At 39.0% G+C, this 25466-nt stretch overlaps 1 protein-coding gene across 1 annotated transcript in view; it reads right to left on the reverse strand.

Moving 5' to 3' along the window:
• The window catches only part of btv (dynein cytoplasmic heavy chain beethoven), a 1245321-nt gene that overhangs the window by 852231 nt on the left and 367624 nt on the right, over window positions 1-25466 (reverse strand). Inside the window, exon 24 of the mRNA XM_090394552.1 lies at window positions 13608-13740. Coding sequence (XP_090250678.1) covers window positions 13608-13740 — 133 coding nt within the window. The remainder of the gene's footprint in view (window positions 1-13607; window positions 13741-25466) is intronic.

Here is a 25466-nt window from a genome sequence, read left to right on the forward strand (position 1 = left end):
CCATGAACACAAGGATTTAAATTAAAAAACACATACTTCAAAATCCCTCACTGCAGGACTCAAACAGTCCTAAGGGATGGATGAGGAAAATTTACGGACTTTTACACAACAACAACTATAGCAAAAGAGTAAATAATAAATTTAATAACCAAATATTTCAACCAGAAAATTACAGGTCAGATCCTCATCAGTGGCATCTGGCAGTTTGAATTCAAAGTAGGACATGGGCAATATATTATTTATATATTGTCCATGTTCTGTTTGTATGATCAACGTGATCATACAAACAGAACAATGCAATAGATAACAGGAGAAACACTGCATTATTTAAAAATTTGTTAATGAAATTTGATTAGAATAAGATTCTAATCAAATTGAGGTTTGGACAGTGTTTACTGTCCAAACACCGTGCTTACTGTACAAACTTACAAGTTTGGACAGTAACAGTACAGTGTAGAGTTTGGACTCTACAACTCCATCTCCACCATTCAATCACCAACTGACTGCAACTACACCAACACCATTTACTGCCAACCACCACTGGAATTTCCACAGACAATCACAAACATCCATGCCCACAGTGGGATTTGAACTCACAGCATTTTAGTTTGAGAGTAGATACGCATCCATTCGGCCAACCAGAATGGCTATGAAACAGAAATGAGACAGAAGAATTGTTTATCTTTAGAAGATGGGAATGATGATGATAGTTTGCTGATTATACTAGATTATATTTTTTAAGAATGCTAGAGATGGTTCTGAGATGTCAGAAATGTATGGGATAAAAACCTTTTGTATTCTTTCACGGTTCTTTGAACTGGGCTTATAAGGATCAAAAATATGTTGGAGTCTGTTCTGCGATGCCATTAAGATGTATATAATGTTTGATGTCCAGAAGTTCTTGCTGTAGCAGTTAGGGTTTAGAGCATATAATATGAGCAAGATATAACCAAGTTTTTATGATACCAGTCTTATAAGAATGATGATGGGCAGATTGCTGTTGAATACAGCATCCAGTAAATGCAGGTTTTTGATAAATGGAAGTAATTAGTTCACCTGGAAAGGAGCAAGAGAGTAAGATGTCTAGGAAAATTGGTTTGTTTTCTTTTTCTAATAAAATGAATTGATGGATGTAGACTGTTTATTTTTGCTAGAAAGGTGGATAAATACATCTTCACTGTGGGGCCAGATGGCAAAAAAGTCACCTATGTAACATACCCAAAATGAAATCCAAGGTCATATGGATGAGAAAAGGATTTCACCTAGCTGCTCTAAATAAAAGTTGACAAGAGAAGGAGAGATTGGACTCCCAATAGTGGTCCTTTCAACTTGTCTGAAAATTCTGTTCTGACAAATAAAATAACCTGATTGGATGACAAAGTTGAATAATTTGACCATATCCAGCAGAAAGGTGTGTGCAAGAACAGATGAAGAGAATCTCCCAGAGGCATGTTACAGATTCAATGTCAAACCTGACAATGAAGTCATTAGGGTTTAAGGGAAGGATTTCTAACTTTATCTAGGAAATCAAAAGAATTTTTAATGAAAGAACGGGAATTGCCAATTTGGAACTTCAATAAATGGGCTACAAACTTAGCTATACAATACATAGGAGAATTTATACAATTCACAATAGGACAAAAAGGAGAAGTACCTTCCTTGTGGATCATAGGCAAACCAGAAAAATGTTAGGTTCTAGCAAAATAAGTTTTAAGTCTATATTATCTTCATCAAGATTGGTGAATCCATCTAGTACTGAGTTTAGCTTTCTAATTTGGAAGTTGGTGGCAGTGTGGTCAAGTTACTGGTAATTGGATCTATCATGTAGAAACAGAGGGATATTCCTTTTGTATTCTGCAGAGTCCAAAACAACAGAGGCTTTCTGTTTCTCTGTTTTTTTTTTTGTGAATAATACAATGTTTGCTCAGCTATACATTGCACTGTTCTATGTATAACATACATCAGAGACAACTGTTACAATTTTAAATAATCAATTGTTCTTGTTCTACATTGTACTCAAATCACCAAGGTTGAAATATTTAGCTTTTAAATTTATTATTCATTCTTTTCTTGTATTATCATGCTGATTTTCTAAACCTTTATGGCATAAGTATTATTAAAACAGCAAATACTTTTTACCACTGATTTTCTTACACCAAATTTATTACATCAGTTATTCAATTCAGTTAGGAAATCCACACTCATGTACTGAATTTCTTTAGGAGTATAACATCATCTGCATAAAAGTACGAAGCTAAGATTAACACCTCAAATTTTGATATCAGGTTTAATGCCACTTTCTTTTATAACATGATGCATATACATGAATGATAGTGGAGATAATGTGCACCCTTGTCTCAAAACCCTATTTAACATCAAAACAACTTCCTGTACCTACTTTAATTTGAACTACTGACTTACAACTCAAATATTGGCTCAATATAAGATCCCATTTGCATCATATAACTGTAGCATATTGAACAGCTTTTTCTTGCAACAACCTGCCATATGCAAAAGGCATATGGCAAGAAACAAATACAGATCCTTGTTATTTTCTGAGTTCTCAATTATTTGTCATAATTTGAAATCCTGATCCTGAAAACCTCTATATGGCCTGAACTTAGGGTCTTCTTCTCTAGGTTTTTCCTTTCATAATTTTCCATAACTTTTTCTCAGCATGAATATTATTAGGAACACTCCAAAGGGAAATTGCACTATAATTCTCACATTCAGTATTATTTCTCTTTTTATAGATGGATAGGATGAGAGCTCTTTGTTAGACCTGAATTATGATGACGATGTGGGAAGAAGAGTCTTGCAGATGGATGTGCAAGGAAGGAGGAAGTGTGGGCAGCCAAAGAAGAGATGGAGGGAGCTGGTAGAAGAGGACTTGAGGATGAAGAACTTGGATGTGGTGACAGCCCAAGACAGAAGGATGTGGAGGAGACTCATCATCAACAGTGACCCCACTTAAGCATTTGTTTAACTTGTTGAGTGCAGAAGAAGAAGATAGGATGAGAGCTCTGTACAATCAGGAATTAAACCTTCTGACTAGACCTGAATTATGCAGCAGAGTCACTGTAAGACTTTTATACCTCTGTATTTAGACATTTTTCATTGAATATCACATATCATCTTAAATAAGTAAAAACGGCTTATGAATTGGCAGTTTGTATAAATTTGTTTAACAGTATTGATTCACAACACAAGAATTATAAGAAAATAATTAATATTTATTTAACTTATTGGCTGATATTTCACAGGTATTATATTAAGCATCTTCTGAGTACAAAAACAGTTTATCATAGTACATAAACAGCAACAATTCAATTAACAGTGGGATCAGTTTAAAAAAAAAATTAATGGGCAACACAAAGAACTAGAGTCCTAAATGGCACCATCCATTGTTGGATAAAGAGAGAGAATAAAACATAAGCATTAACATGATCATAAAATGACTGTTTCCCAGATTTTTAGTAAATTGATAGAGCCATACTTGTTGAGGTTTGGAGAATGTTTTAAAGTTGCTGCTGATTCCAAAAAACAATCTCTCTGGCTTATAATGACTTCTGTGTAGCACTTTTGTTTCTTTCCTTTGATCCTATGTAAAGGAGTATCTAAGGCATGGTCTGCTAGTACTGACTTGCCATTACGACAATGCAAAATGTATTTTTTATGTTCTACCAGGCGAATGTCAACGGTTCTTCCTGTCTAAAAATACTAACTTAAAGGAAGAGATCACTGTTCTGATGACAATGCTAATGCTCTTTCTACTGAACTCACTTATTTATGTCACATTTTTTAGCTAATGGCTATAATCCACAAAGAATTGACAAACTGGTGGCACTGATGGCATCAGCCTAGTCAAAGATTATTGGAATCACTGAGATGTGGTTGACAGAAGAGGTTATAATAACAAGAATAGAAGTAGCAGGGTACAGCATTTTTTTGGCAGGATAGAAAGGGAAAGCGTGGTGGTGGAATACTGCTTATGATAAGTGATGACTTATGTCCTCTAAGAGTGGAGGCTTTGGAAGGCATTGACACTAATGATTTTGAAAGCATATGGTGTGAGATAGAGAAACTACGTGAGATAGTTTGTAGACCAAAGAGCACAGAGGGTGGGGACCAGGAGATGTTTAGACAGTTGAGCTTGGCAAGTGCAAGAAGTATGATTGTTATGAGAGATTTTAACTACAGCAGTATAAATTGGGGAGAGGAAGATGCATGTAGCAATAAGGGAATGGAATTTCTAGAATTCTTGAGGGACAAATATCTTAGGCAACATGTAATGAGTTTTGGATTTGGTCATAGCATCAGAAGAGTAGATAATAACTGAGATGACATCTATCCCACCAGTTGGAGAGAGTGACTATGTGGTTTTGACTTCAAGGATGAATAGACATTAATAAATTTAGCTTAATCCTTTATCCAAGTGTAAGCAAACAAAGTTTGTGCCTGAAGTATCTTCAGGACTGAGGCAACTCATAGTAAAGGTGGATCAGGCTCTCATCACTTCTTGTCTCAGTATCTCCCATAATCCTGAAGATACTTCAGGTGCAAACTTTGTTTGCTTACACTTGGATAAAGGATTAAGCTTAAATTTATTATAGTCTAACCAAGTGGAAAATAAACTTCAAGATGAATAGACATGCAGGGGTATCAAAGAGATGCGAACATATGTGGAATTATAAGGCAGGTAATTATAATAGTCTTAGTCATCAATTTGGGGAAGTTTCATGGAGGGAAGAATTGGAAGGCTGGGATATCATTATTGTTTGGGAAATTGTGAAGGAATATTTATTAGCAGCAATAGTAAGCTGTATTCCACAAATGAAGAAGAGGACTCAGTTTGGTGTAAAGTGGATGACAAATAATATTAAACAGGAACTGCATGTGAAAAAGAGGCTATGGAAGAGATATAAGGAGACAGGTGAGCAGCAGATGCATGAAGAATATAAGACACAGGCCAGGAGAGTGACTTGTATGGTAAGGAAGGCAAAACTGAAATATGACAAGAGCCCTAAGATACAAAGAAACTCCTAGGGAATATTTTAGCTATGTGGCCAGTAGGAGGAGAAATGATTGTGGAAGAATGACATTTTGGAATAAAAATGGGAATAGAGTGATTGATGCAGAGGACATAGTGAAATTGTTCAATGAACATGTTATTGGTGTATTTCATCCTGCAGGAGTAAATTTTAATACTAGAGGGATAGGGCAGGTTCAATGTTTAGAGGTGCAGGAGGAGAATGTGTTCCAAATACTGAGTACTCTGGATGTCAGTAAAGCTGTGGGACTGGATGGTACTTCACCATGAGTTTTGAGAGAATGTTCTAAAGAACTGACAGTTCCTTTGACTTGGCTTTTCAATGAAAGTCTTGCTACGGGAAAGGTGCCCAGGGAATGGAAGAAAGGTAAGATAGTGCCATTGCATAAGGGCAGCAGCAGACTGAAAGTGTCTAATTATAGGCCAGTTTGTGTGTCATCAGTAGTTCTTAAGATCTTGGAGAAATCAGTTAGGGACAGTATACAACATTGGACAGATGAGGGTAATGTTATCTCTGAGAGTCAACATGGATTTGTGAGGGGGCGCTCTTGTTTTAGTAATATGCTGGCCTTTTATAATAAAGTTACTAGAGCAGTAGATGAGGGAAAGGCATGTGCTACCATTTTCTTGGATTTAGCGAAAGCATTTGACAGGGTGTCCCATGATACGCGGATATTTAAGTTGCAGCACATGGGTTTGGATGTCAGGTTGGTCAACTGGTTTCAGGATTGGCTGTCCGATAGGTATCAGAGAGTTGTGTATGGTGGGGCAGTTTCAAGGAAGCAGAGGGTTACAAGTGGGGTCCCGCAGGGCTCAGTACTGAGACCTATATTGTTTTACCTTTATATCAATGACATTGTCAATAGATTGCAGGGGATATTCAGTTGTTTGTGGATGATGTGAAGCTGGAAAGGGTTATTAATAATAGTGCAGATGTGGTAGTCATGCAAGAGGAATTTGAATAAGCTAGACAGATGGGCAAATGAATGGGAGCATCAGTTTAATGCAGCAAAATGTAAGGTCTTGAGGTTTGGGACACATCAATGGGACGCTGCATACTCTATTGGAGGAGATATACTGGAGGAAGTAGGAGAAACAAGAGATCTGGGGTTGATGATTGATAGAAACCTGAAATTCAAGAGACATATTGCAAAGGTGGTGAAGGTAACACAGAGGATTGCTGCAATAATGAGAAGGACGATGACCTGCAGAGCTAAAAGAGTTATCATTCCGTCATATAAGACCATGATGTCTTTAAACCATATATCAGGCCACACAGACTATTGTTCTCAGATTTGGTCCCCAGGATTTGAAGGGGATAAATTAACTGTGGAAAGGGTTCAGAGGCAGATAACAAAGACAGTTTTAGGACTGTACAATGTTAGTTATGAGGATCAGCTGAGGGAATGTGGACTGTAGAGTTTGGTGGATAGAAGGAGAAGTGATATAATTGAGACTTTTAAACTGTTGAGAGGTGGTAACAGGGTTGACACTGGGGATTTCTTTCACTTGGTTGTACAGCAGGAAGGAGGGCCATCCCTGAAAGTTACGAAAGGAAACTGTGAGCAAGAGGGTGAGGAGCGATTTCTTTGCATGGAGGGTGGTTGACCATGGAATGCATTGCCTGAGACAGAGTGGTGAGAGAAAGAACGGTCAATAAGTTTAAGGAGTGGTATGATAGACTTTGTGTTTCCTAGGAGGGACCTCCCACAATGAGTCTTGCTAGACTTGTGTTTCCTAGGAAGGACCTCCCACAACAAGTCTTTTGACTCCTTGGAGACCTAAATAATAATAATAATAATAATAATAATAATAATAATAATAATAATAAAATATTAAATGCTCCTGGAAAATCCCCTTCATTGCTTAATACAATGGTAACCGAAAAATGTTATCATCCCAGACATTCACAGGACACATCTGAAAAGATATTTAGAGTGCTTAATAAATATCAGCTCTTCACCACATTTAAACCATGTATCAAATTGACAATTCTCCTAAGGTCAACCTCTCCCCTTTATCACATCCAGGAGTGTATGAAGTTTCCTATACTTGTGACTTGACTTATTATATACATACAAGAGGAACGATTGACATCGGCCTGGGAGAACATAAAAAATACATTTGGCACTGTTGTTACGACAAGTCAGGACTATCAGACCATGTCTTGGATGGTCTTCTAGTCCTTCCTTCATACAGGATCAAATGAAATAAAACAAAAGTACTGCACATAAGTCATTATAAGCCAGAGAGATTGTTTTCGGAATCAGGAGCAGCAGCCTTAAAAAATTTTCTAAACTTCAACAAGTTTGGCTGTATCCATTTACCAAAATTCTGGGAGATAGTCATTTTAAGATCAAATTAATACTTCTCTCTCTCTCTCTCTATCCAACAATAGATGGTTCCAATTAGGACTCTAGTCCCTTGTTACAATTTTTTAAGCTGGTTCTACTGTTAACTGAATTGTTGCTATTCATATACTGCAACAAACTATTTTTGTGCTCTGAAGATGCTGGATATAATACTAGCAAATAAGATAAATAAATATTAATTATTTTGTTATCATTCTTGTGTTGTGAATCAATACCATTATACAAATCAATGTTGCCATATCGTCTATTCCAGCTTCCTTTCCATATTTCAGGTTTTTGATGGCTTTTTCTATCTTGAGTAGTAATATGTACTCCTGGCTGCATTCTTCTTGAATGTTTTCTATAACCATCTGTCATTTACTCGCATATTCCTTATGCAGAAGCAAAAGTGTAATTTGCAGTTTCACTGTCATAAGAATTGTGTAAAATATACGATATTTATAAAATAATCTTAATTATTTAATCTTAATTATTTAATTATTTACGTTAAGAATACCAAATGCCTTAACAAACTTCTCAAGGTTAATCCCACTGTGAACAATTTCTGTCCTCCTGCTATTAGACAAATTTATATTCTAAGTTCACTTAATGTGTGCAGTTCCCCTGCATTTGTTTATTATTGACTGCACCATCTATTTTGAATAAATTTTGCTTGAAAGTTAGGGTGAGGAAAAACAGGAATTAATCACTAAGTATATCAAATTTTTCTATATGCAAGTTGTGACTATTCGTATCTTATTACATCCACAGGTTCACATTTTTTTTTGGAGATAGTACATTAGCCAAAAAACAGGTCAGGTAGTTACAAAACAAAAACATTTATTTTAAAGCTAAACAAGAAGTACATTACACTCAAGATATTTTGCAATTATCACACTTAACCCTTTTGTACGCAGGTAATGCAATCTGTATAACAAAATTCACAATTACTGAGTAAACTTGTTATATATAAACTATGTACATACATGCACACTGCATAGACAGATTAAATAAAATCCCTCCCTCAAATCCTGGCATAAATATAGCCTGACTATATATCAGTTCTTAACAGTACAGCTCACTATATTAAACTAAGCGCACATTCACAGTCTTAACAGACAAGTTTTCTAATAATATTCCCACAAAACTTTGTGACTTAGTCACCACCTTATATACACGTTTTCTTGTAGGCACATTCACAAACCCGAGATACACTTTCTAACTAATTAGAAAAATATCGCCTATTTACATATTCACCATAAATAAAGAGTCCAAAATACAGCATACCTCTTCAGGATTTTAGCGTCTTCTTTTGGTAAACTTCCTGCTGCTTGGACATCATAGGCAGTTGCTAGTAGATCTTTCCTCTGTCAGACATTCAATATGGAATCAGCCGTAGTTACTGCTGGGCTTGGTGTAACTGTCGAGGAAATCGGTCTGCTACAATCTGGAGATGAAGGTCCTACAGCGCTCTGTGGGAGAAGAGCCTCAGCGATGGGAAGGAGAAAGCCTTAATGATGAGTGGAAGGAAAAGTCCCTGATGACGACCAGAACCAAAGCCCTGATGATGACCAGAAAAAAAGGTCCTGAGCCAAGGGCCATAATCGCCTATAATGCAAAATGTCGCCCCTTTGTTCTCTACTGCTATCTATTCAGGATTAGCCTCCCTCTAGCAATGATCATCATTTCTGCGTCAACATCAGTTGGCCATGCAACCTTTGGTTGGTGTTTTGCCATTGCTAATCTGGCATAATCGCTACTTACAGCTTTACATATAGTCAATGTATATGCACTTTTAGTGACATTTTATTTAGCACTAAGTATTTCCAATTACTGAGAAAAAAAAATATGTAAAATCGATTGAGAAAAATTATCAACGCAAAAGCTTTTCTGCAAGAGATTTTATAATTGCATATATTATTAGTACATCTTAATATACCGTCTGATGATGAACACTGCTATACAATGTATAGAACATGTCACTTCCAGAGACATATGTCTCCACTTTGCACTTTTAGTGACATTTTATTTAGCACTAAGTATTTCCAATTACTGAGAAAAAAAAATATGTAAAATCGATTGAGAAAAATTATCAACGCAAAAGTTTTTCTGCAAGAGATTTTATAATTGCATATATTAAAAGTTTATTTTCCACTTGGTTAGAGTATAATAAATTTAGTTTAATCCTTTATCCAAGTGTGAGCAAACAAAGTTTGCGCCTGAAAGTATCTTCAGGACTGGGTTAAGGTGGTACACACCAGGGCAACTCGTTGCAAAGGTGGAGCAAGCTACCAACACTCCTATCCTAGTATCTCCTATAATGCAAAACACATCTCCTTGCAGATATGTCTATTGTTATGCATTAAGGGAAGGGCCACTACCCAGACCGGTTTCGACCTTTATTGAGGTCTCTTCAGTGGGAGCCAGGCCCAAGTTGAGATATCAGGCAGAAGCATTTGCAGGTCATCTCCACCTATAGGAATTGTCAATTGGTGTGCCACCCTTTTTTAATAAATTACTCTGGATTTAGAGAAAGATGTTGAAAGTTTATTTTCCACTTGGTTAGAGTATAATAAATTTAGTTTAATCCTTTATCCAAGTGTGAGCAAACAAAGTTTGCGCCTGAAAGTATCTTCAGGACTGGGTTAAGGTGGTACACACCAGGGCAACTCGTTGCAAAGGTGGAGCAAGCTACCAACACTCCTATCCTAGTATCTCCTATAATGCAAAACACATCTCCTTGCAGATATGTCTATTGTTATGCATTAAGGGAAGGGCCACTACCCAGACCGGTTTCGACCTTTATTGAGGTCTCTTCAGTGGGAGCCAGGCCCAAGTTGAGATATCAGGCAGAAGCATTTGCAGGTCATCTCCACCTATAGGAATTGTCAATTGGTGTGCCACCCTTTTTTAATAAATTACTCTGGATTTAGAGAAAGATGTTGAAAGTTTATTTTCCACTTGGTTAGAGTATAATAAATTTAGTTTAATCCTTTATCCAAGTGTGAGCAAACAAAGTTTGCGCCTGAAAGTATCTTCAGGACTGGGTTAAGGTGGTACACACCAGGGCAACTCGTTGCAAAGGTGGAGCAAGCTACCAACACTCCTATCCTAGTATCTCCTATAATGCAAAACACATCTCCTTGCGGATATGTCTATTGTTATGCATTAAGGGAAGGGCCACTACCACTGATATCTCAACTTGGGCCTGGCTCCCACTGAAGAGACCTCAATAAAGGTCGAAACCGGTCTGGGTAGTGGCCCTTCCCTTAATGCATAACAATAGACATATCCGCAAGGAGATGTGTTTTGCATTATAGGAGATACTAGGATAGGAGTGTTGGTAGCTTGCTCCACCTTTGCAACGAGTTGCCCTGGTGTGTACCACCTTAACCCAGTCCTGAAGATACTTTCAGGCGCAAACTTTGTTTGCTCACACTTGGATAAAGGATTAAACTAAATTTATTATACTCTAACCAAGTGGAAAATAAACTTTCAACATCTTTCTCTAAATCCAGAGTAATTTATTAAAAAAAGGGTGGCACACCAATTGACAATTCCTATAGGTGGAGATGACCTGCAAATGCTTCTGCCTGATATCTCAACTTGGGCCTGGCTCCCACTGAAGAGACCTCAATAAAGGTCGAAACCGGTCTGGGTAGTGGCCCTTCCCTTAATGCATAACAATAGACATATCCGCAAGGAGATGTGTTTTGCATTATAGGAGATACTAGGATAGGAGTGTTGGTAGCTTGCTCCACCTTTGCAACGAGTTGCCCTGGTGTGTACCACCTTAACCCAGTCCTGAAGATACTTTCAGGCGCAAACTTTGTTTGCTCACACTTGGATAAAGGATTAAACTAAATTTATTATACTCTAACCAAGTGGAAAATAAACTTTCAACATCTTTCTCTAAATCCAGAGTAATTTATTAAAAAAGGGTGGCACACCAATTGACAATTCCTATAGGTGGAGATGACCTGCAAATGCTTCTGCCTGATATCTCAACTTGGGCCTGGCTCCCACTGAAGAGACCTCAATAAAGGTCGAAACCGGTCTGGGTAGTGGCCCTTCCCTTAATGCATAACAATAGACATATCCGCAAGGAGATGTGTTTTGCATTATAGGAGATACTAGGATAGGAGTGTTGGTAGCTTGCTCCACCTTTGCAACGAGTTGCCCTGGTGTGTACCACCTTAACCCAGTCCTGAAGATACTTTCAGGCGCAAACTTTGTTTGCTCACACTTGGATAAAGGATTAAACTAAATTTATTATACTCTAACCAAGTGGAAAATAAACTTTCAACATCTTTCTCTAAATCCAGAGTAATTTATTAAAAAAGGGTGGCACACCAATTGACAATTCCTATAGGTGGAGATGACCTGCAAATGCTTCTGCCTGATATCTCAACTTGGGCCTGGCTCCCACTGAAGAGACCTCAATAAAGGTCGAAACCGGTCTGGGTAGTGGCCCTTCCCTTAATGCATAACAATAGACATATCCGCAAGGAGATGTGTTTTGCATTATAGGAGATACTAGGATAGGAGTGTTGGTAGCTTGCTCCACCTTTGCAACGAGTTGCCCTGGTGTGTACCACCTTAACCCAGTCCTGAAGATACTTTCAGGCGCAAACTTTGTTTGCTCACACTTGGATAAAGGATTAAACTAAATTTATTATGCATATATTATTAGTACATCTTAATATACCGTCTGATGATGAACACTGCTATACAATGTATAGAACATGTCACTTCCAGAGACATATGTCTCCAGCTCTTCGTGAACATCTAATCCCTTGAAATTTGCAATACACTTTAGTATAGCTGTAGTTAGAGATATATCAAACATGAGAACATTTTGGATACCACATATCTCCCAAATAAAGCAATATGCTACATTGCTGTTGCACTATCAACCTTCCTAAATTAGATACTGTTGGTTTCTGCACATTCGGTGCTACCTTTCACTTCGAACACATCAAGTGCTTGATATACACAACAAGTATTAAATAACAAACTTTTGAATTTTGCAGAACACATAAGGAACAAATCGTCATCAACAAATTCCTGTCATGTATCCTCAAGGGGTGTACAGGATATGATAGCACTACATGAAAAATTTAGATCATTACTAACTTCCTATCTACAATTTTCCTGTTCAAATCAGTCAGTTACTTGTCAAGACGCCAACATTATCAGATCTTACATTTCTATTGTCTAAGGCACTTTTTACAATATCAATCCACTTATATCTTGGTCTTTCTCTGAGTCGTTTTCCTGCTAGCCTGGCAGAGAACACCTGTTTTGCAAATCTTTCTTCGCCCATACCACCTGAGATTAGCTCTGCAAAGGCATTTCTGGATGCTGATAATGTCACCTTCTTTCCTAATATCCTCTTTTTTAATATACTATTGCCATTTATGCCATCTGTTCATGTCCCTAATCTTTCTCAGGTATGTCTCTAGTCTTTGGTCAAGTATTTTTTTTTTGGGGGGAAAGGGGGCTTGCCGACCCAGCCAGCATGAAATTCTGTCATCTTGTACCATCATTTTGTATTTTGGTTTAAGCCAATAAGAATACAATTTGGTTGGCTAAATCCCAAATTGCCAGCCCATCCTCGTCTGTTCACTATCAAGGGTGATACCTAACAGGATGCACCATGAGAAGGTGAGGATTGGACATTAGGTCAGAAGCCCTGGTCGGTTCTGCACATTCCTTTAAAGGCTATGTGGAGGAGATCTCCTTTCAGTTATACAGCTTTGACCCTTAAGCACCCCCCCCCAGGAACAAATTAAGTGTAATATTATTTAATATAAACAACAAATTGCATGATAACCGCGGTAATTAACTTTAATGAAATGAAAGTACAGATATTACATACTGAAAATAACAGTACATCATCAGTGCATAGAAACAAGCCAATCAAAGAAACGGAAATACTTTGTTTTTATGCATTGATAATGTATTGTTATTTTCAGTATGTAATATCTGTACTTTCATTTCATTAAAGTTAATTACTGTAATTATCATGTAATTTGTTGTTTATAGTCATGCCCATATTATTTACTGTTTTGTTTTCAGGATTTTTCACCATTATCTATAGATGTGCATATCAGGGTGTAGTTTAATGATGAAAAGTGATACCAATGAAGAAATTTTATATTAGAATAGTAAAAATGAGCTGATTGAAGTTAAAGATGTGTTACCTCTAAAAACTGAGAGAGTGCCTTCTGACATCGTTGCAACTGGTCCAAAAGTGTAACAAGTGTAGAAGTAAGATTAGAAATTCCTGTCAGTGAGATCACTCTGTCATCCTTCATAACAGAATGCATAATAGACCTATAAAAATATATAATTTTTTTAGTGTAATTAAAAGTAAGTATAATTTAAATATCTTACATGCAGTTTACCTATTAAATTTTCTTTATTTTAAAAGTGGACACTAAAATAATAAGCAAACATTAAGATTAAGTGCCTCTGAGTTTTCAGAGGGACAGAAACTTAAAACTTCATAGCCTACTCATGTATCAAAAAAAAAAATAAAAAATAACTAGACTAGACAAGAATAGAGCATTACTGATGAACCAAACTTTCATTTAATACATTCCTGATTTAAAGAATAAAAACTATATTTAGGTCACTGAAAACTCAGTTGTTCTAGGGGAAATGGATAAAAAAAAATGACAATAAGAAAGCATAAGCATAGGTTAAACTCTTTCTATTTCATTCTAGTTAATGCATTGTCGTCTGTCATTAGAAGGTACACATACCTGAATTTCAGACATAACAGAAGGAGACATACCATCACTTTTTTTCAAATTCAATGTTTTTTTTTTTTTTTTTTTGGAGGGGGGTGGGATGGGTGGGAAGCCTCTGATGATTATGTCATTAAATCTTCATTTAAAAAGATAGCCTGAACCAAATTAAACTGAAAGCAGTAACAATGTCACAATGAACTGCTATCTGTTTTTGTGGTCATTCAGCCAGATACAGTAATTTGCAACAATGATAAAGTAAAAGGAATGCAATAATGCTTGTCATATTTTGCTTATATAGGAATCTTGAAATTCAGGATATCTATTTATTTCCGTATTAAATTATGAAAAAATATTTTGTTCAGCTGTAAAGTAAAATGCCACACAATTTACACACTTGAGTAAACTGATAGGAGATAGCCTCTTTACTGGTATTATGTAAATAATATGTACATAATTTATGTAATATATGAATGTTGCATTATCAGCATTATCAAGAGAACAGAATGCAGCAAATGACACAAATAATAATAAAGGCAGATTAGAAGAAATGGCAGAAAGTATTAACAGAATTAATATGCCATTAAAATACACTTAGGTAAATAGATAGGAGATAGCCACTTTATGAAAACTGCCATTATGTAAATCATCTGTATGGAGGATAATTCTGTTGCATTATCAGCATCATCGAGAGAACAGAATGCAACAAATAACAGAAATAATAATAAAGGCAGATTAGAAGAAATGGCAGAAAGTATTGACAGAATTTAAAATGGATGTGGCAGGCCTAATAAATGTTGCACTGGTAAGGCAAGTTTACTGCAAGCTGTCCGCTATAAATCTTCTAAGAATGAAGAAGAAAAAAAAAAAGATTATAAAACATTTGCAAAAGAGACAAATACAAACACATACACCAAAGTGAAGAATATGAAATAGAGAATAACCTGAAAAGTTCTTAAGTCATAATATCATTTGATGAAAATCTTCTCGGCATATGATTTGGCATCAACAGTCCTAGAAGAGTGAAAAAAAAAAAGAAAAACAGTGCTACTGCACAAGAAAAAATCAAAGTCAGTAGTGTCCAACAATAGACCTGTGTGTGTGTGTGTGTGTGTGTGTGTGTGTGTGTGTGTGTGTGTGTGTGTGTGTGTGTGTGTGTGTGTGTGTGTGTGTGTGTGTGTGTGTGTGTGTGAGCACATACACACGAAGTTTAGTGATGAAGGAGTTAGAAGCTGGTTAGAGACAGAATATAAACCTACACTGATGAGGGTAATCTTTCACAAGAGCAGAAGAGCAGCATGGGTTTACAGCTTTCTATCGTAAAATAGGTTTACTTGTTGCTCTATTATAAAATGCAACCTGGTTATATTATACAACAGGGTGTCAAGAATAATGGATAGAGAAGATCCTTAAATGGCAATTTTTCTGGATTTTGGATAGAGCATCACATGAAAAGCTACTCCTAAAATTGAGTGGAATTGGGGTGGATAGTCAATTAATAGCTTGGTAACAGGGATGGCTATGTGATACGAGCCAACAAGTTGCTCGTATAGGATACAGGGTCCTGAAAAATAAAACTGACCTATGAGGTACAACAAGGTGCTGTTCTAAGACCACTGTTGTATAACTTATACAACAATGATAGATTTTCAGGTTTAAGAGGAGACACGAATTGTTTGCTAATAAAACTGAATTGCTAAGAGCATGAAAGGATGCACTGTTGTTACAAAGGGTTTGCATAGGTTAGTGCTTTGAGCTAAAAAATAGGGATGTCACTTCATGCATTGCTAAGTGTACATTCATGTATTTTGGCCAGAGAAGATGGAATGAGATTTATTATACTGGAGGAACTATGCTCCAGGATGTGATGAATCTGAAGATCTTAGTGGAGAGGGAAATGAAGTCTGATTGTCACAAATCTTTGGTTGTCTGGTTATATGTATGATTAGGAAACGGATAAGGTACAGAGGCAAGTAACTATGACTTTGACTGTCACAATGACTTTGAAATGTTGAGTATGAGGAAAGATTAAGCAAATGTGATTTTCAGTAGCTTATAGATAGGAAGAGGAGGTGATATGATTTTGACACATAAGTTGGTGAGAGGGACTCTTATCTTCCATCATCTATTACCTGTGCAATAATTCCAATAATTCCCTTACATCTATCTGACAGGTTTCTCTAGAAATTGTACAAAGATCGTATGAGTAAAGAAGTGAAACGAATTTTTTTTTTTTCATGTCAAGTGGCAGCTGAATGGAATGTGTTGCAAGACCAGCTGTCAAATGCTGAATGTTTTCAAAAGTATTGAGATCCGTGAGTGTTTGAACTCCCACAATGAGTTTCATGATTCCAATGAGGCTTGGGGGGGGACACACACGCACGCACGCACGCATGTGCACACACACACACACACACACACTTTATTTCAAATTTATATCTTCCCATTCATTATATCAACCTAACCTCTGTTATTTGCAGCATTCTTCCTCAGAGAGTTTCCCAAGGATTTAAAAAACATATTCCGGCTCATTCATTCTTATGCTTAACCCCCCCCACACACACACAACACTGTTGTATTATAGGTGTTGCATTTTTCAGCCTCTTGTGTGCTGGCTGACATATATTATTATTATTAAGAGAGAGAGAGATGCAGGGAGTCAGAGACTCATTGAGAGAGGCCATATTACCCACACCAACCGTCATACTTTTTCTTGAATTCATTCACACTATATGCACTCAGCACCTCCAAAGGCAATCCATACCAATAATACAGGTCTAGGTAGAAAAATCTGATCAGTTTCTTCGCATAATCTCACCAATGAAACATGACATTGGATACCTCATTACAACAAAGTGTCTACACTTACTAAACTGAACTGAAAACCATTTTCCCCAACCCACAATTTGGGTCTTTCAAATCATTTTGCAAGTACTGCATGTCAGTTGCCTTCCTGATTATCCTGACTATCTTTGCTGATGACACAATTGAAAGCCATATGCTGTCTTTCAATTGTGTCTCATTGTGATTAATGTAAAGAGTGAATAACAATGGAGACCAAGGACTGATCTCTGTGGTACAACACTGATCACCTTAAATCTTGTAGACTTACATCTCCCTTACATCACTTTTTGATATATGTCAGTCAGTCATTCTCATATCCGCACTTCTTCTTTTTCTTCATTTAGCTTCCTCAGTGAGAGGGACGCAGCACCATGTCCTTCCAGTCCTCTCTCTATTGGTGGCTTTCCTTTTTGTTTCTGCATAGGTTCCCAAAGTGGGCGGTACCACCCCCAGTGGGTGCTGAGGCCTTCTGGGGGGGGGGGGCTATAGTGGGGATCAGAAGCATTTGGGGGATGTTCAGGCGGTCTAGGGGGATGGGTGGCTCTTTATAGAAGAAATTAATAATATATATTTTAATTATTTTCGTGATTTTGTGATTAATAAGGAAACGTTACAAAATTTACATCTTTTAAAATGGGGGGGTGGCTCGAAAAAGTTTTTGAACCTATGATCAATATCTTCAAGCCATGTCCTTTGTTTTTTGCCTCTTGATCCTTTTCCCATAACTTTTCCTTCTAAAACTGTTAGCATCCTCTGTCCTGCTAAACCTCTCAGTGCATGTCCTGCCAATCTCATCTTTCTCTGGATCATTTCCTGTAATAAAGATCTTTGTGTTCTCACTCTCTGTAGAACATCTGCATTTGTCACATGTTCTGTCCATGAGATTTTCAGAGCTCTACAATAGCACCACATTTCCAAGGCCGTTATCTGTTGCCTTACTCTCTTCTTGAATATCCAAATTTCACTTCCATATGTGAAAATTGGCCATACTAATGTTCTTATTATCCTTTTCTTATATCCATTCATATCCACAATACTATTTTTTAATACAGTCCCATATAATTCAATTCAGTCTTCCATACTTTATCCTCTCAAAATCCCCATCAAAGTTCAAAAGTACCATGGTGTATCAATATCACCTTGTCTAACTCCAAAGTAACATTATTATAAAGCATGAACAAGTTCTTTGAACATGACCTACCCTTAGTAAATCCATGTCGCTCATTGCAAAATATACTGTACATGTCACCGTATAAGACGACTCTCAAATACTACAGAAAACCCCATCGAAATCATCGTCTTATACGGCGAGTATAAAAAGGCAAGTATAAAATCTTCTCCTTCACCACCTACGGAGAAGGATGATTTCCGTTCGTTGTAAAGAACGTGACAACAAGAAGTGAACTCATGGAGGGCTTCCAAGTCCAAGGAAAGCAGGTGGCCCCTACCATGGTGGGGTCGCAAGTGCGCCAGCTAAAGATCAGTCACTTCCCCATGGAGTATTTAGAAGCTGGGGACGACGTGCTCACACAAGTGTTCGGCAAGTGGGGGAAAGTGAGCAACATCAAAAAGAGTCCGTCTCCCAGGGGGACCCCGCCTAGTACTCCGGTGCAGTCACCTTCACCGTGGACATGCAACAGCCAGTGCCCAATCTTGTTACCATCGACACGTTGCATGTAATGGTGAATTATCCCGGAGTGCAAAAACAGTGTCTGCGATGTGGCTTGGTTGAACATCTAGGAAATGACTGCCCCCCGAGCCAAGTGTTTCAACTGCGTCAGCGTCGGGGCACATTTCAAACCAGTGCCCACACCCCTGCCAAACATGCTTCAGTACGGAGCACAAAATCACATCATGCTCTCTACGCACATTTGCAGAGAGGGCAGGGGCACCAATTGAACCTTTAAATCCACAGCCTACAAGAGATGCCAGTGAATTTCCAGTATTACCCACCAAGAGGGGAGAGAACTTTTTTACAGACAGTTCTGGGAAAAATAAAGAAGCGTCCTGCATCAACACCAGCAGAAGACACTGTTCCCCCCCCCAAGCAACAACATCCGCTGAGGAAACAGTCTCCCCCTCGGCCACTTCCACCGTTCTACCACCACCAATAATGGAAGAACAACATACAGCCGAGGGTAAAGACGAAGCTGAGGATAGCATTCCACCAGCTATTCCCCCCCAACAACAACAGAGGAAACGCTTCGACTGACAACGCTTCCCAAACCTTCACTGCAGTAGCTAGCATCCCTCTCCCTGTAGAAGAAAAGACCACAAAAGAGGGGGGAACAAGATCTTCCGCCTCCTAAAGAACTTCAAAAAAAAAAAGGAAGGAAGCGGATTCCCCTAAAACAGACAAAAAACATCGAAGCCGCTCCAAAAAAAAGCACAGACTCAACAACATCGGAGTCCAAAATGGAGGTGGAAACCCCCCCTCTCACCATCATAGCATAAACCATAAAATAAAGAACCTAACCGGCTCCCAGTTTAACCTCTACAACTATGAAACGGACCAAAATAAAATAATCAGCTTTAAAATCAAGAATGTTCACTACGAGTTCGAGGTCCTCTCGAGCTCATGTGTTAAACTGGAAGCAGGTCTGCAGGAAGCTGGATTTCTACTCCCCCCCCCCCCCCCACACACACACAAATTGACAGCTTAGTGAAGTACGTAAAACAGTTACATATCAAAGATCTAGACCAGCCATAAAAACACCATAATGCCGCCACCCACTTCTGTGTTGCCTCTCTTAACATCAGAGGGCTCTGTTCACCATCAAAACAAGAGGAGATGTGGAAGATTATGCTAGCCTTTAACATCCGGCTCCTGTTCCTGCAGGAAACACACTTTTTCCATTACAAAGATATGCAGGAACTGAGTACCCCCGTAAGTACCCATAAGTACCCCGTACTATCATATTGGAGCTTCGGCACAAAGTAACAGTGCTGGGGTCGGGGTACTTATGCTAGCCCCCCCCCGGAACCTTCCATAACATCCAGAGGGACACAGAAGAGAGAGTTCTCGCCATTGATTGGAAGTACCGGGGCTGTATCACCAGGTACATTAACATCTACGCCCCCGGTAGAGCAAACATCAAGGTCAAGATTCTTCCAGTCACTTCACAACTACCTGTATGGTGACCTTCATGTCATCCTGATGGGGGACTTCAACTGCGTGGCGGACCCGGCCTACGACAAAGTAGGGAGCAATCCCAACACAGGTATAGCTGGCTACAGGGACTTGGAAATTCACCTTAGGAATCTCCAGTTGACAGAAATCTGGAGGGCTCACAACCCCTACTGTTGGAATTATACTTGGACAGGCCAAAGCATTGGCACATGGATTGATCGCCTTTTTTGTCACCTTCCCTTGTCTCCAGAGCCGAGACAATAAGGTACGTTCCAATTAATTATTCCATCTCGGACCACAAATTAGTCGTGCTCAGTTATCATCCATTAGAAGCTGTAGATGTTGGTCCAGGCCCCTGGAAGTTACCACCTGACTTCTCCTCCCTGTTCTCGGCCAAGCTTAACCAACTCTGCTCCACCTGGAGCACCGCTGGCTGGCTGGGACTGGGATGCCTGGGAATGACTAAAACTTACCATCAAAGACAGCATGATAAAATGGGGCCAGGAACTTGCCTTCCTCAGAAGAGCTTGGCTCTGTGACCTCTACATGGAGAGGAGCTGGTTCGTGGCCAGCCAACAACAAGGCTTTTCATGTCACAACGCCATCCGTGACATCAATCTCGACATTGAAATGGAGAGACAGAAGCAGGTGGAAGAAAAGAACGTTAAGAACCGTCTCCACCTCCGCTCGGAAGACAGGCAATCGGCCACGTTCTATAACAGGCGTTACATCAACTTCCAGCAGGAGCGAACCATTACTACCATCACGGAAGGCGGGTGTATTCACACCACTACACCTGACATCCTAAATGCCTTCTGGGGGTACTATACCAACACCTATCAAGACAACAATACCCCCCCAGGATTACTCCTGTTGGAACCCCTTCCCTGCGCACATCCAAGCAGGGTTGGATGCACCGATTACAATGGCCGAAATAACATCAGCCTTCAAGCAATGCCGTACAAAGAAAGCGCCCGGGCCAGACGGATTAAGCACAGAACTCTATCAAGAGGCCTGGGATCACATCCTCCCCATTCTCGTGGCAATCTTCAACATCTTCCTTACCACCGGAAACATGCAATGGGAATTTCTGGAATGCCATACCATCTTCATCCTGAAGACCAACAGGGACCCTTCCAACATCAAGAACTGGTGTCCCATCAGTCTGTCAAACACGGACTATAAGATCCTCGCCCGTGTTCTCAACAACAGACTGAAGATCGGGATGAGGTACGTCATCAAAAGTACACAAGTATATGGTGTTCCTGGTCGATCGATGGAGTTCAATCTCATCTTCATCAGAGAATTGCTACATTTGGTTAACATCAAAACTACTCCATGGCATTGTTGGCTATTGATCTCAACCGAACATTTGACAGCTTCGAGCACTCCTTTCTCCTTAACATCTTGGAGAAAGTCGGGGTCAGCAGTGGACTCCTTAACATCATCAGAGGAGGCTACAACAACAGCTCCACTCGTCTCCTCATTAACGGACACCTATCTAACCCCATCACCATCCAGAAAGTGATGGGGTTAGATAGGTTAGATAGCGACAAGGGTGTCGCCTTAGTTTGCTGCTCTTCGCACTAGCCCTTGAGCCATTCTTATGGGCTGTCAGCAGCTCTCGTGCCATTAGAGGGATTCTACTCCCTCTCACCATGGATGACTCAAAAGTGATCGCTTATGCGGACGACGTAGTGGGCACCTTTAGGGACAACGACTCCATACAGAACTTCTTCAACACCTTACAGAAGATCCAAGTGTCGGGGTTAACATCAAACCCTGACAAAACCAAAATCAAGACGTATGGAGTCTGGGGCCTGAACAACATCCTTGCAGGTCTCATCCCTACTGCCGACCCCCTCACCATCTTGGGGGTTCTGTTTGCAGAACAGCCCGTGCTTAACATCGAACATCTCGACAACATCACCGTCGAGAAGCTCGAGGACTGGAAAAATGGACAGCTGTCACTCTCCTCCAGGGCCTCTGTCATCAAAACCATCATATTTCTGATGCGCTTCAGCACATCCTGAACATCACCAACATCAGCAAGGATCAAGAAATCCAGCTTTACAGGAAGCAGATATCGAGACCCTTCAACTTCCGGAGAAGCTGGGGGGGGGGGGGGGTTGGCCTCCCCTCCCTCAACATCGGGTACCTAAGTAATACCATTTCCATCTTAGCAGGATACTGCAGACTGAACATCCCTGCAGCTATCCTGTGCGGTATTTCTTAGGCTTCAAGCTTCCCCTTTTTGGGATCCCAGTCCACCAGGGTCCCAAGGCAGATATTATTCCAGAGGACTACAACAGACTTTGCCAGCTTATGCAACAACTCCGCTCGTCGGGTGTGAACACTGCCGGGATCCGGAACGGCTTCACCTGGTACGGACATTTCTTGAACATCCTCCATACCGATGTTCCGGATCTAGGAACTGACAACAACATCCTGTTTGGCCACCTCTCCAAACATCGAGGCTACCCGTCAATGTTTGGAGAGGTGGACAGCCTATGGAACCTTCCAGTCAATGTGAACAGGTGGTGGTTCAACAACACCTTGAACCCCCTATGTGACTTCTGCTGGAGCCCGGATACCATGGAGCACGCATCTATCGGTGTCCCATCTTCATCTGGAGGAGGTTAAGCGAGGTGCTCCGCATCCCCCTCCTGCTTCAGGAGCAGGTCATCTTCCTGCAGTTCGCTCCACCAGCCAACAACAGGCAGTAGTTACTAATCTTCATCATAAATGAGCTTAAGTATCACATCTTGAAGGTGAAGAAAATATTTTCTAACTCTGCTAATCCTCCCAGTTTGTTGGATCTCTCTCTCTCTCTCTCTCTCTCGCTCGGATCATTCTCTACATGTTCTACGGTTCCTTGAGGAGGTTTTTACATCTCGAAAAAGAGGCTCTGGGTGACACCACATTTAAGAAAGTGGTGTTCACCTCCAATCCTGTGTAAAGTCAGAAATAACACCATCAAGTTCTGCCTGCTGCTGCTTTATGATCTCCATCTGCAGCAACAGCTCCACTTCTAGTCATTTCCTTGGTCTGTTTTGTTCCCTGGTCTCCCACGGAGGTAGTTCGGACGAAAAACCCCGGCAGCACAGGCCTACCCGAGGTGGGCTGCCCTGAAAGGGCGGGTCACCTGGGCACCGGCTACGTTCGTGGTCTTTTCGATCTTGAGTCAGGCAAGCGGCCAGTGTGAAAAGTTATCTGATAGCGTGGAGCTAGCAAGATGTGTAATATGAGCTGAGGATTATTTTTCCTTTTCCCTACTCCCCACCACTTCTTGTTCTAAAGTGAATTTTATGGTGTTGTGCAAATTGTTGAGATAATCTTTGAAATTGATAAGTTCATCTGTTGTTCCACTGAATATGATGAAAATATCGTCCACATAGCGTAGCCATATTTTTGAAAAATTTGAAAACAATGCTCTTAAGAATTACCATAAAAAACCAAAAATATGGCTATGCTATGTGGACGATATTTTCATCATATTCAGTGGAACAACAGATGAACTTATCAATTTCAAATATTATCTCAACAATTTGCACAACACCATAAAATTCAGTTTAGAACAAGAAAAAAACAAAAAAAAACTTCCTTTTCTGGATATTCTATTAGAAGTTAATGAAGAAAGTAAACTCTCCTTCTCAGTATATAGGAAGCCTACAAACACTAGAAGATTTCTAAATGCAACCTCACACCACCATCCTTCACAAAAAATAAGCTTAATTAAAACTCTTTGAGACAGAGCATACAATATCTCCAGCACACAAGAAAGATGTAATGAAGAACTAAAATACTTAACACAAATCCTCCAACAGAATGGATATGAAACAAAAACCATCAAGAGAATCCTTAAAATGCCTCCAGCTAACAACACAATAAAACAGGATTACAAAAATGCAATCTCGCTTCCTTATATCAAAAATGTTACAGATAGGCTAGCCAAATTAATGAACAAACACAACATAAAAGTAGCCTTCCTTCCTATGGAGAAAATCTCAAGATTCCTACATCCACAAAACCACCTCATCATCCTCTTAAAAAACCAGGAGACACGATGTACTCTGGCAAAAAACGATGTCATACATAGAAAACAACAGTTATATAAGAAAATTTAAAGAAGCTGCTAATATGCTAAAAAACCCAACTCAATACAATAAAAATCAAGGTTTAATTCTCCATCAAGTGTGGTCAGCTCTAATAAAAAATTACCTCAATCTGAGCTCAGACTGTATGAACGAGAACAAGCACACGTGACATCGTCCAGTATTGTTCAACGTGAATAACGTTATATATCTGCATTCTGTTATTTGAGTTTTATGAATAGCAGACGGTTATGATTTGTATTTATTAATTCTCTTGTTTAAACTTTAAGTTATACTATTTACCCCTGAAGATGTAAATCCTACGATTTACGAAAAACTTGTCGGGAACTATTATTTCAGTTTTTTATAGAACTGAATAATAAAAAAATGTGCTGTAATCACTGAAATATGTCTTTTTTACACTTATTTAAATTTGTAATTTGTCTTATGTACATAAACTCTTGATGTGTAACTTCGTTTAAATGGGCCAAAACTGGAATTCATTGTATACTCCTTTCTTATCATAGCAACAGTACAAAGGTGTATTATTTCTAAAATGTTTGGATATTCTTAATGTTTTTCCTTCTCTTCACAAGAAGGGATTACAGCTCCCTCTTTTGTCAGGTATATATATTTTCCTCCCTTCTTTAGAGCAGAGCTCAGTTTACAAAAGCTATTAAAGAAATAAAACATATACTTCCAAAGGGTGCTCCACCATAGCTCAGTCACAAGGATACCACAATATATGTACTGTTTGGATGAAACAGATGATAAATCCAATCAATGAAGTGAGGAATCTTTGCAGATAATTTCAGCTGAGGTTAATTAGCAAGTCCATAGGGACTGATAACAGTGTAATTTCATTTCATTTTCTTGGAAATTACTAACTATAGCTCTGGACAAGACGTGTATGCTATGCATGTTATGTGCTGACATTTCCCAATGTTTTTCTTACCATTTGTAGCTTTTCCTTTTCTTTTGAAACACCTATAATCATTCATTCCCAAGCTCACCTGGTATTTAAGGGTAGTATAAAGAAGACTGAAATTGACATGGCATAAAGTCCTTAGAATTGCAGTGAGCTTTCGAAACTGTTTGGACAGAGCTGGGCAGAAAACTATTATCCATGAGGGACTGAACCCATCTTAAGGATGGAAGAGGAAAAAAAGAAGAAATAACTAAAATGCGATATTTTGTTAGCTCATGCATTATTTTTCACAAGGACACTACCAAAAAACTCAA

Source organism: Typopeltis vanoorti, chromosome 6 (assembly GCF_054136105.1).
Source record: "Typopeltis vanoorti isolate ZY-2024b chromosome 6, IOZ_Tvanoo_1.0, whole genome shotgun sequence".
NCBI classification, from domain to species: Eukaryota; Metazoa; Arthropoda; class Arachnida; order Uropygi; family Thelyphonidae; genus Typopeltis; species Typopeltis vanoorti.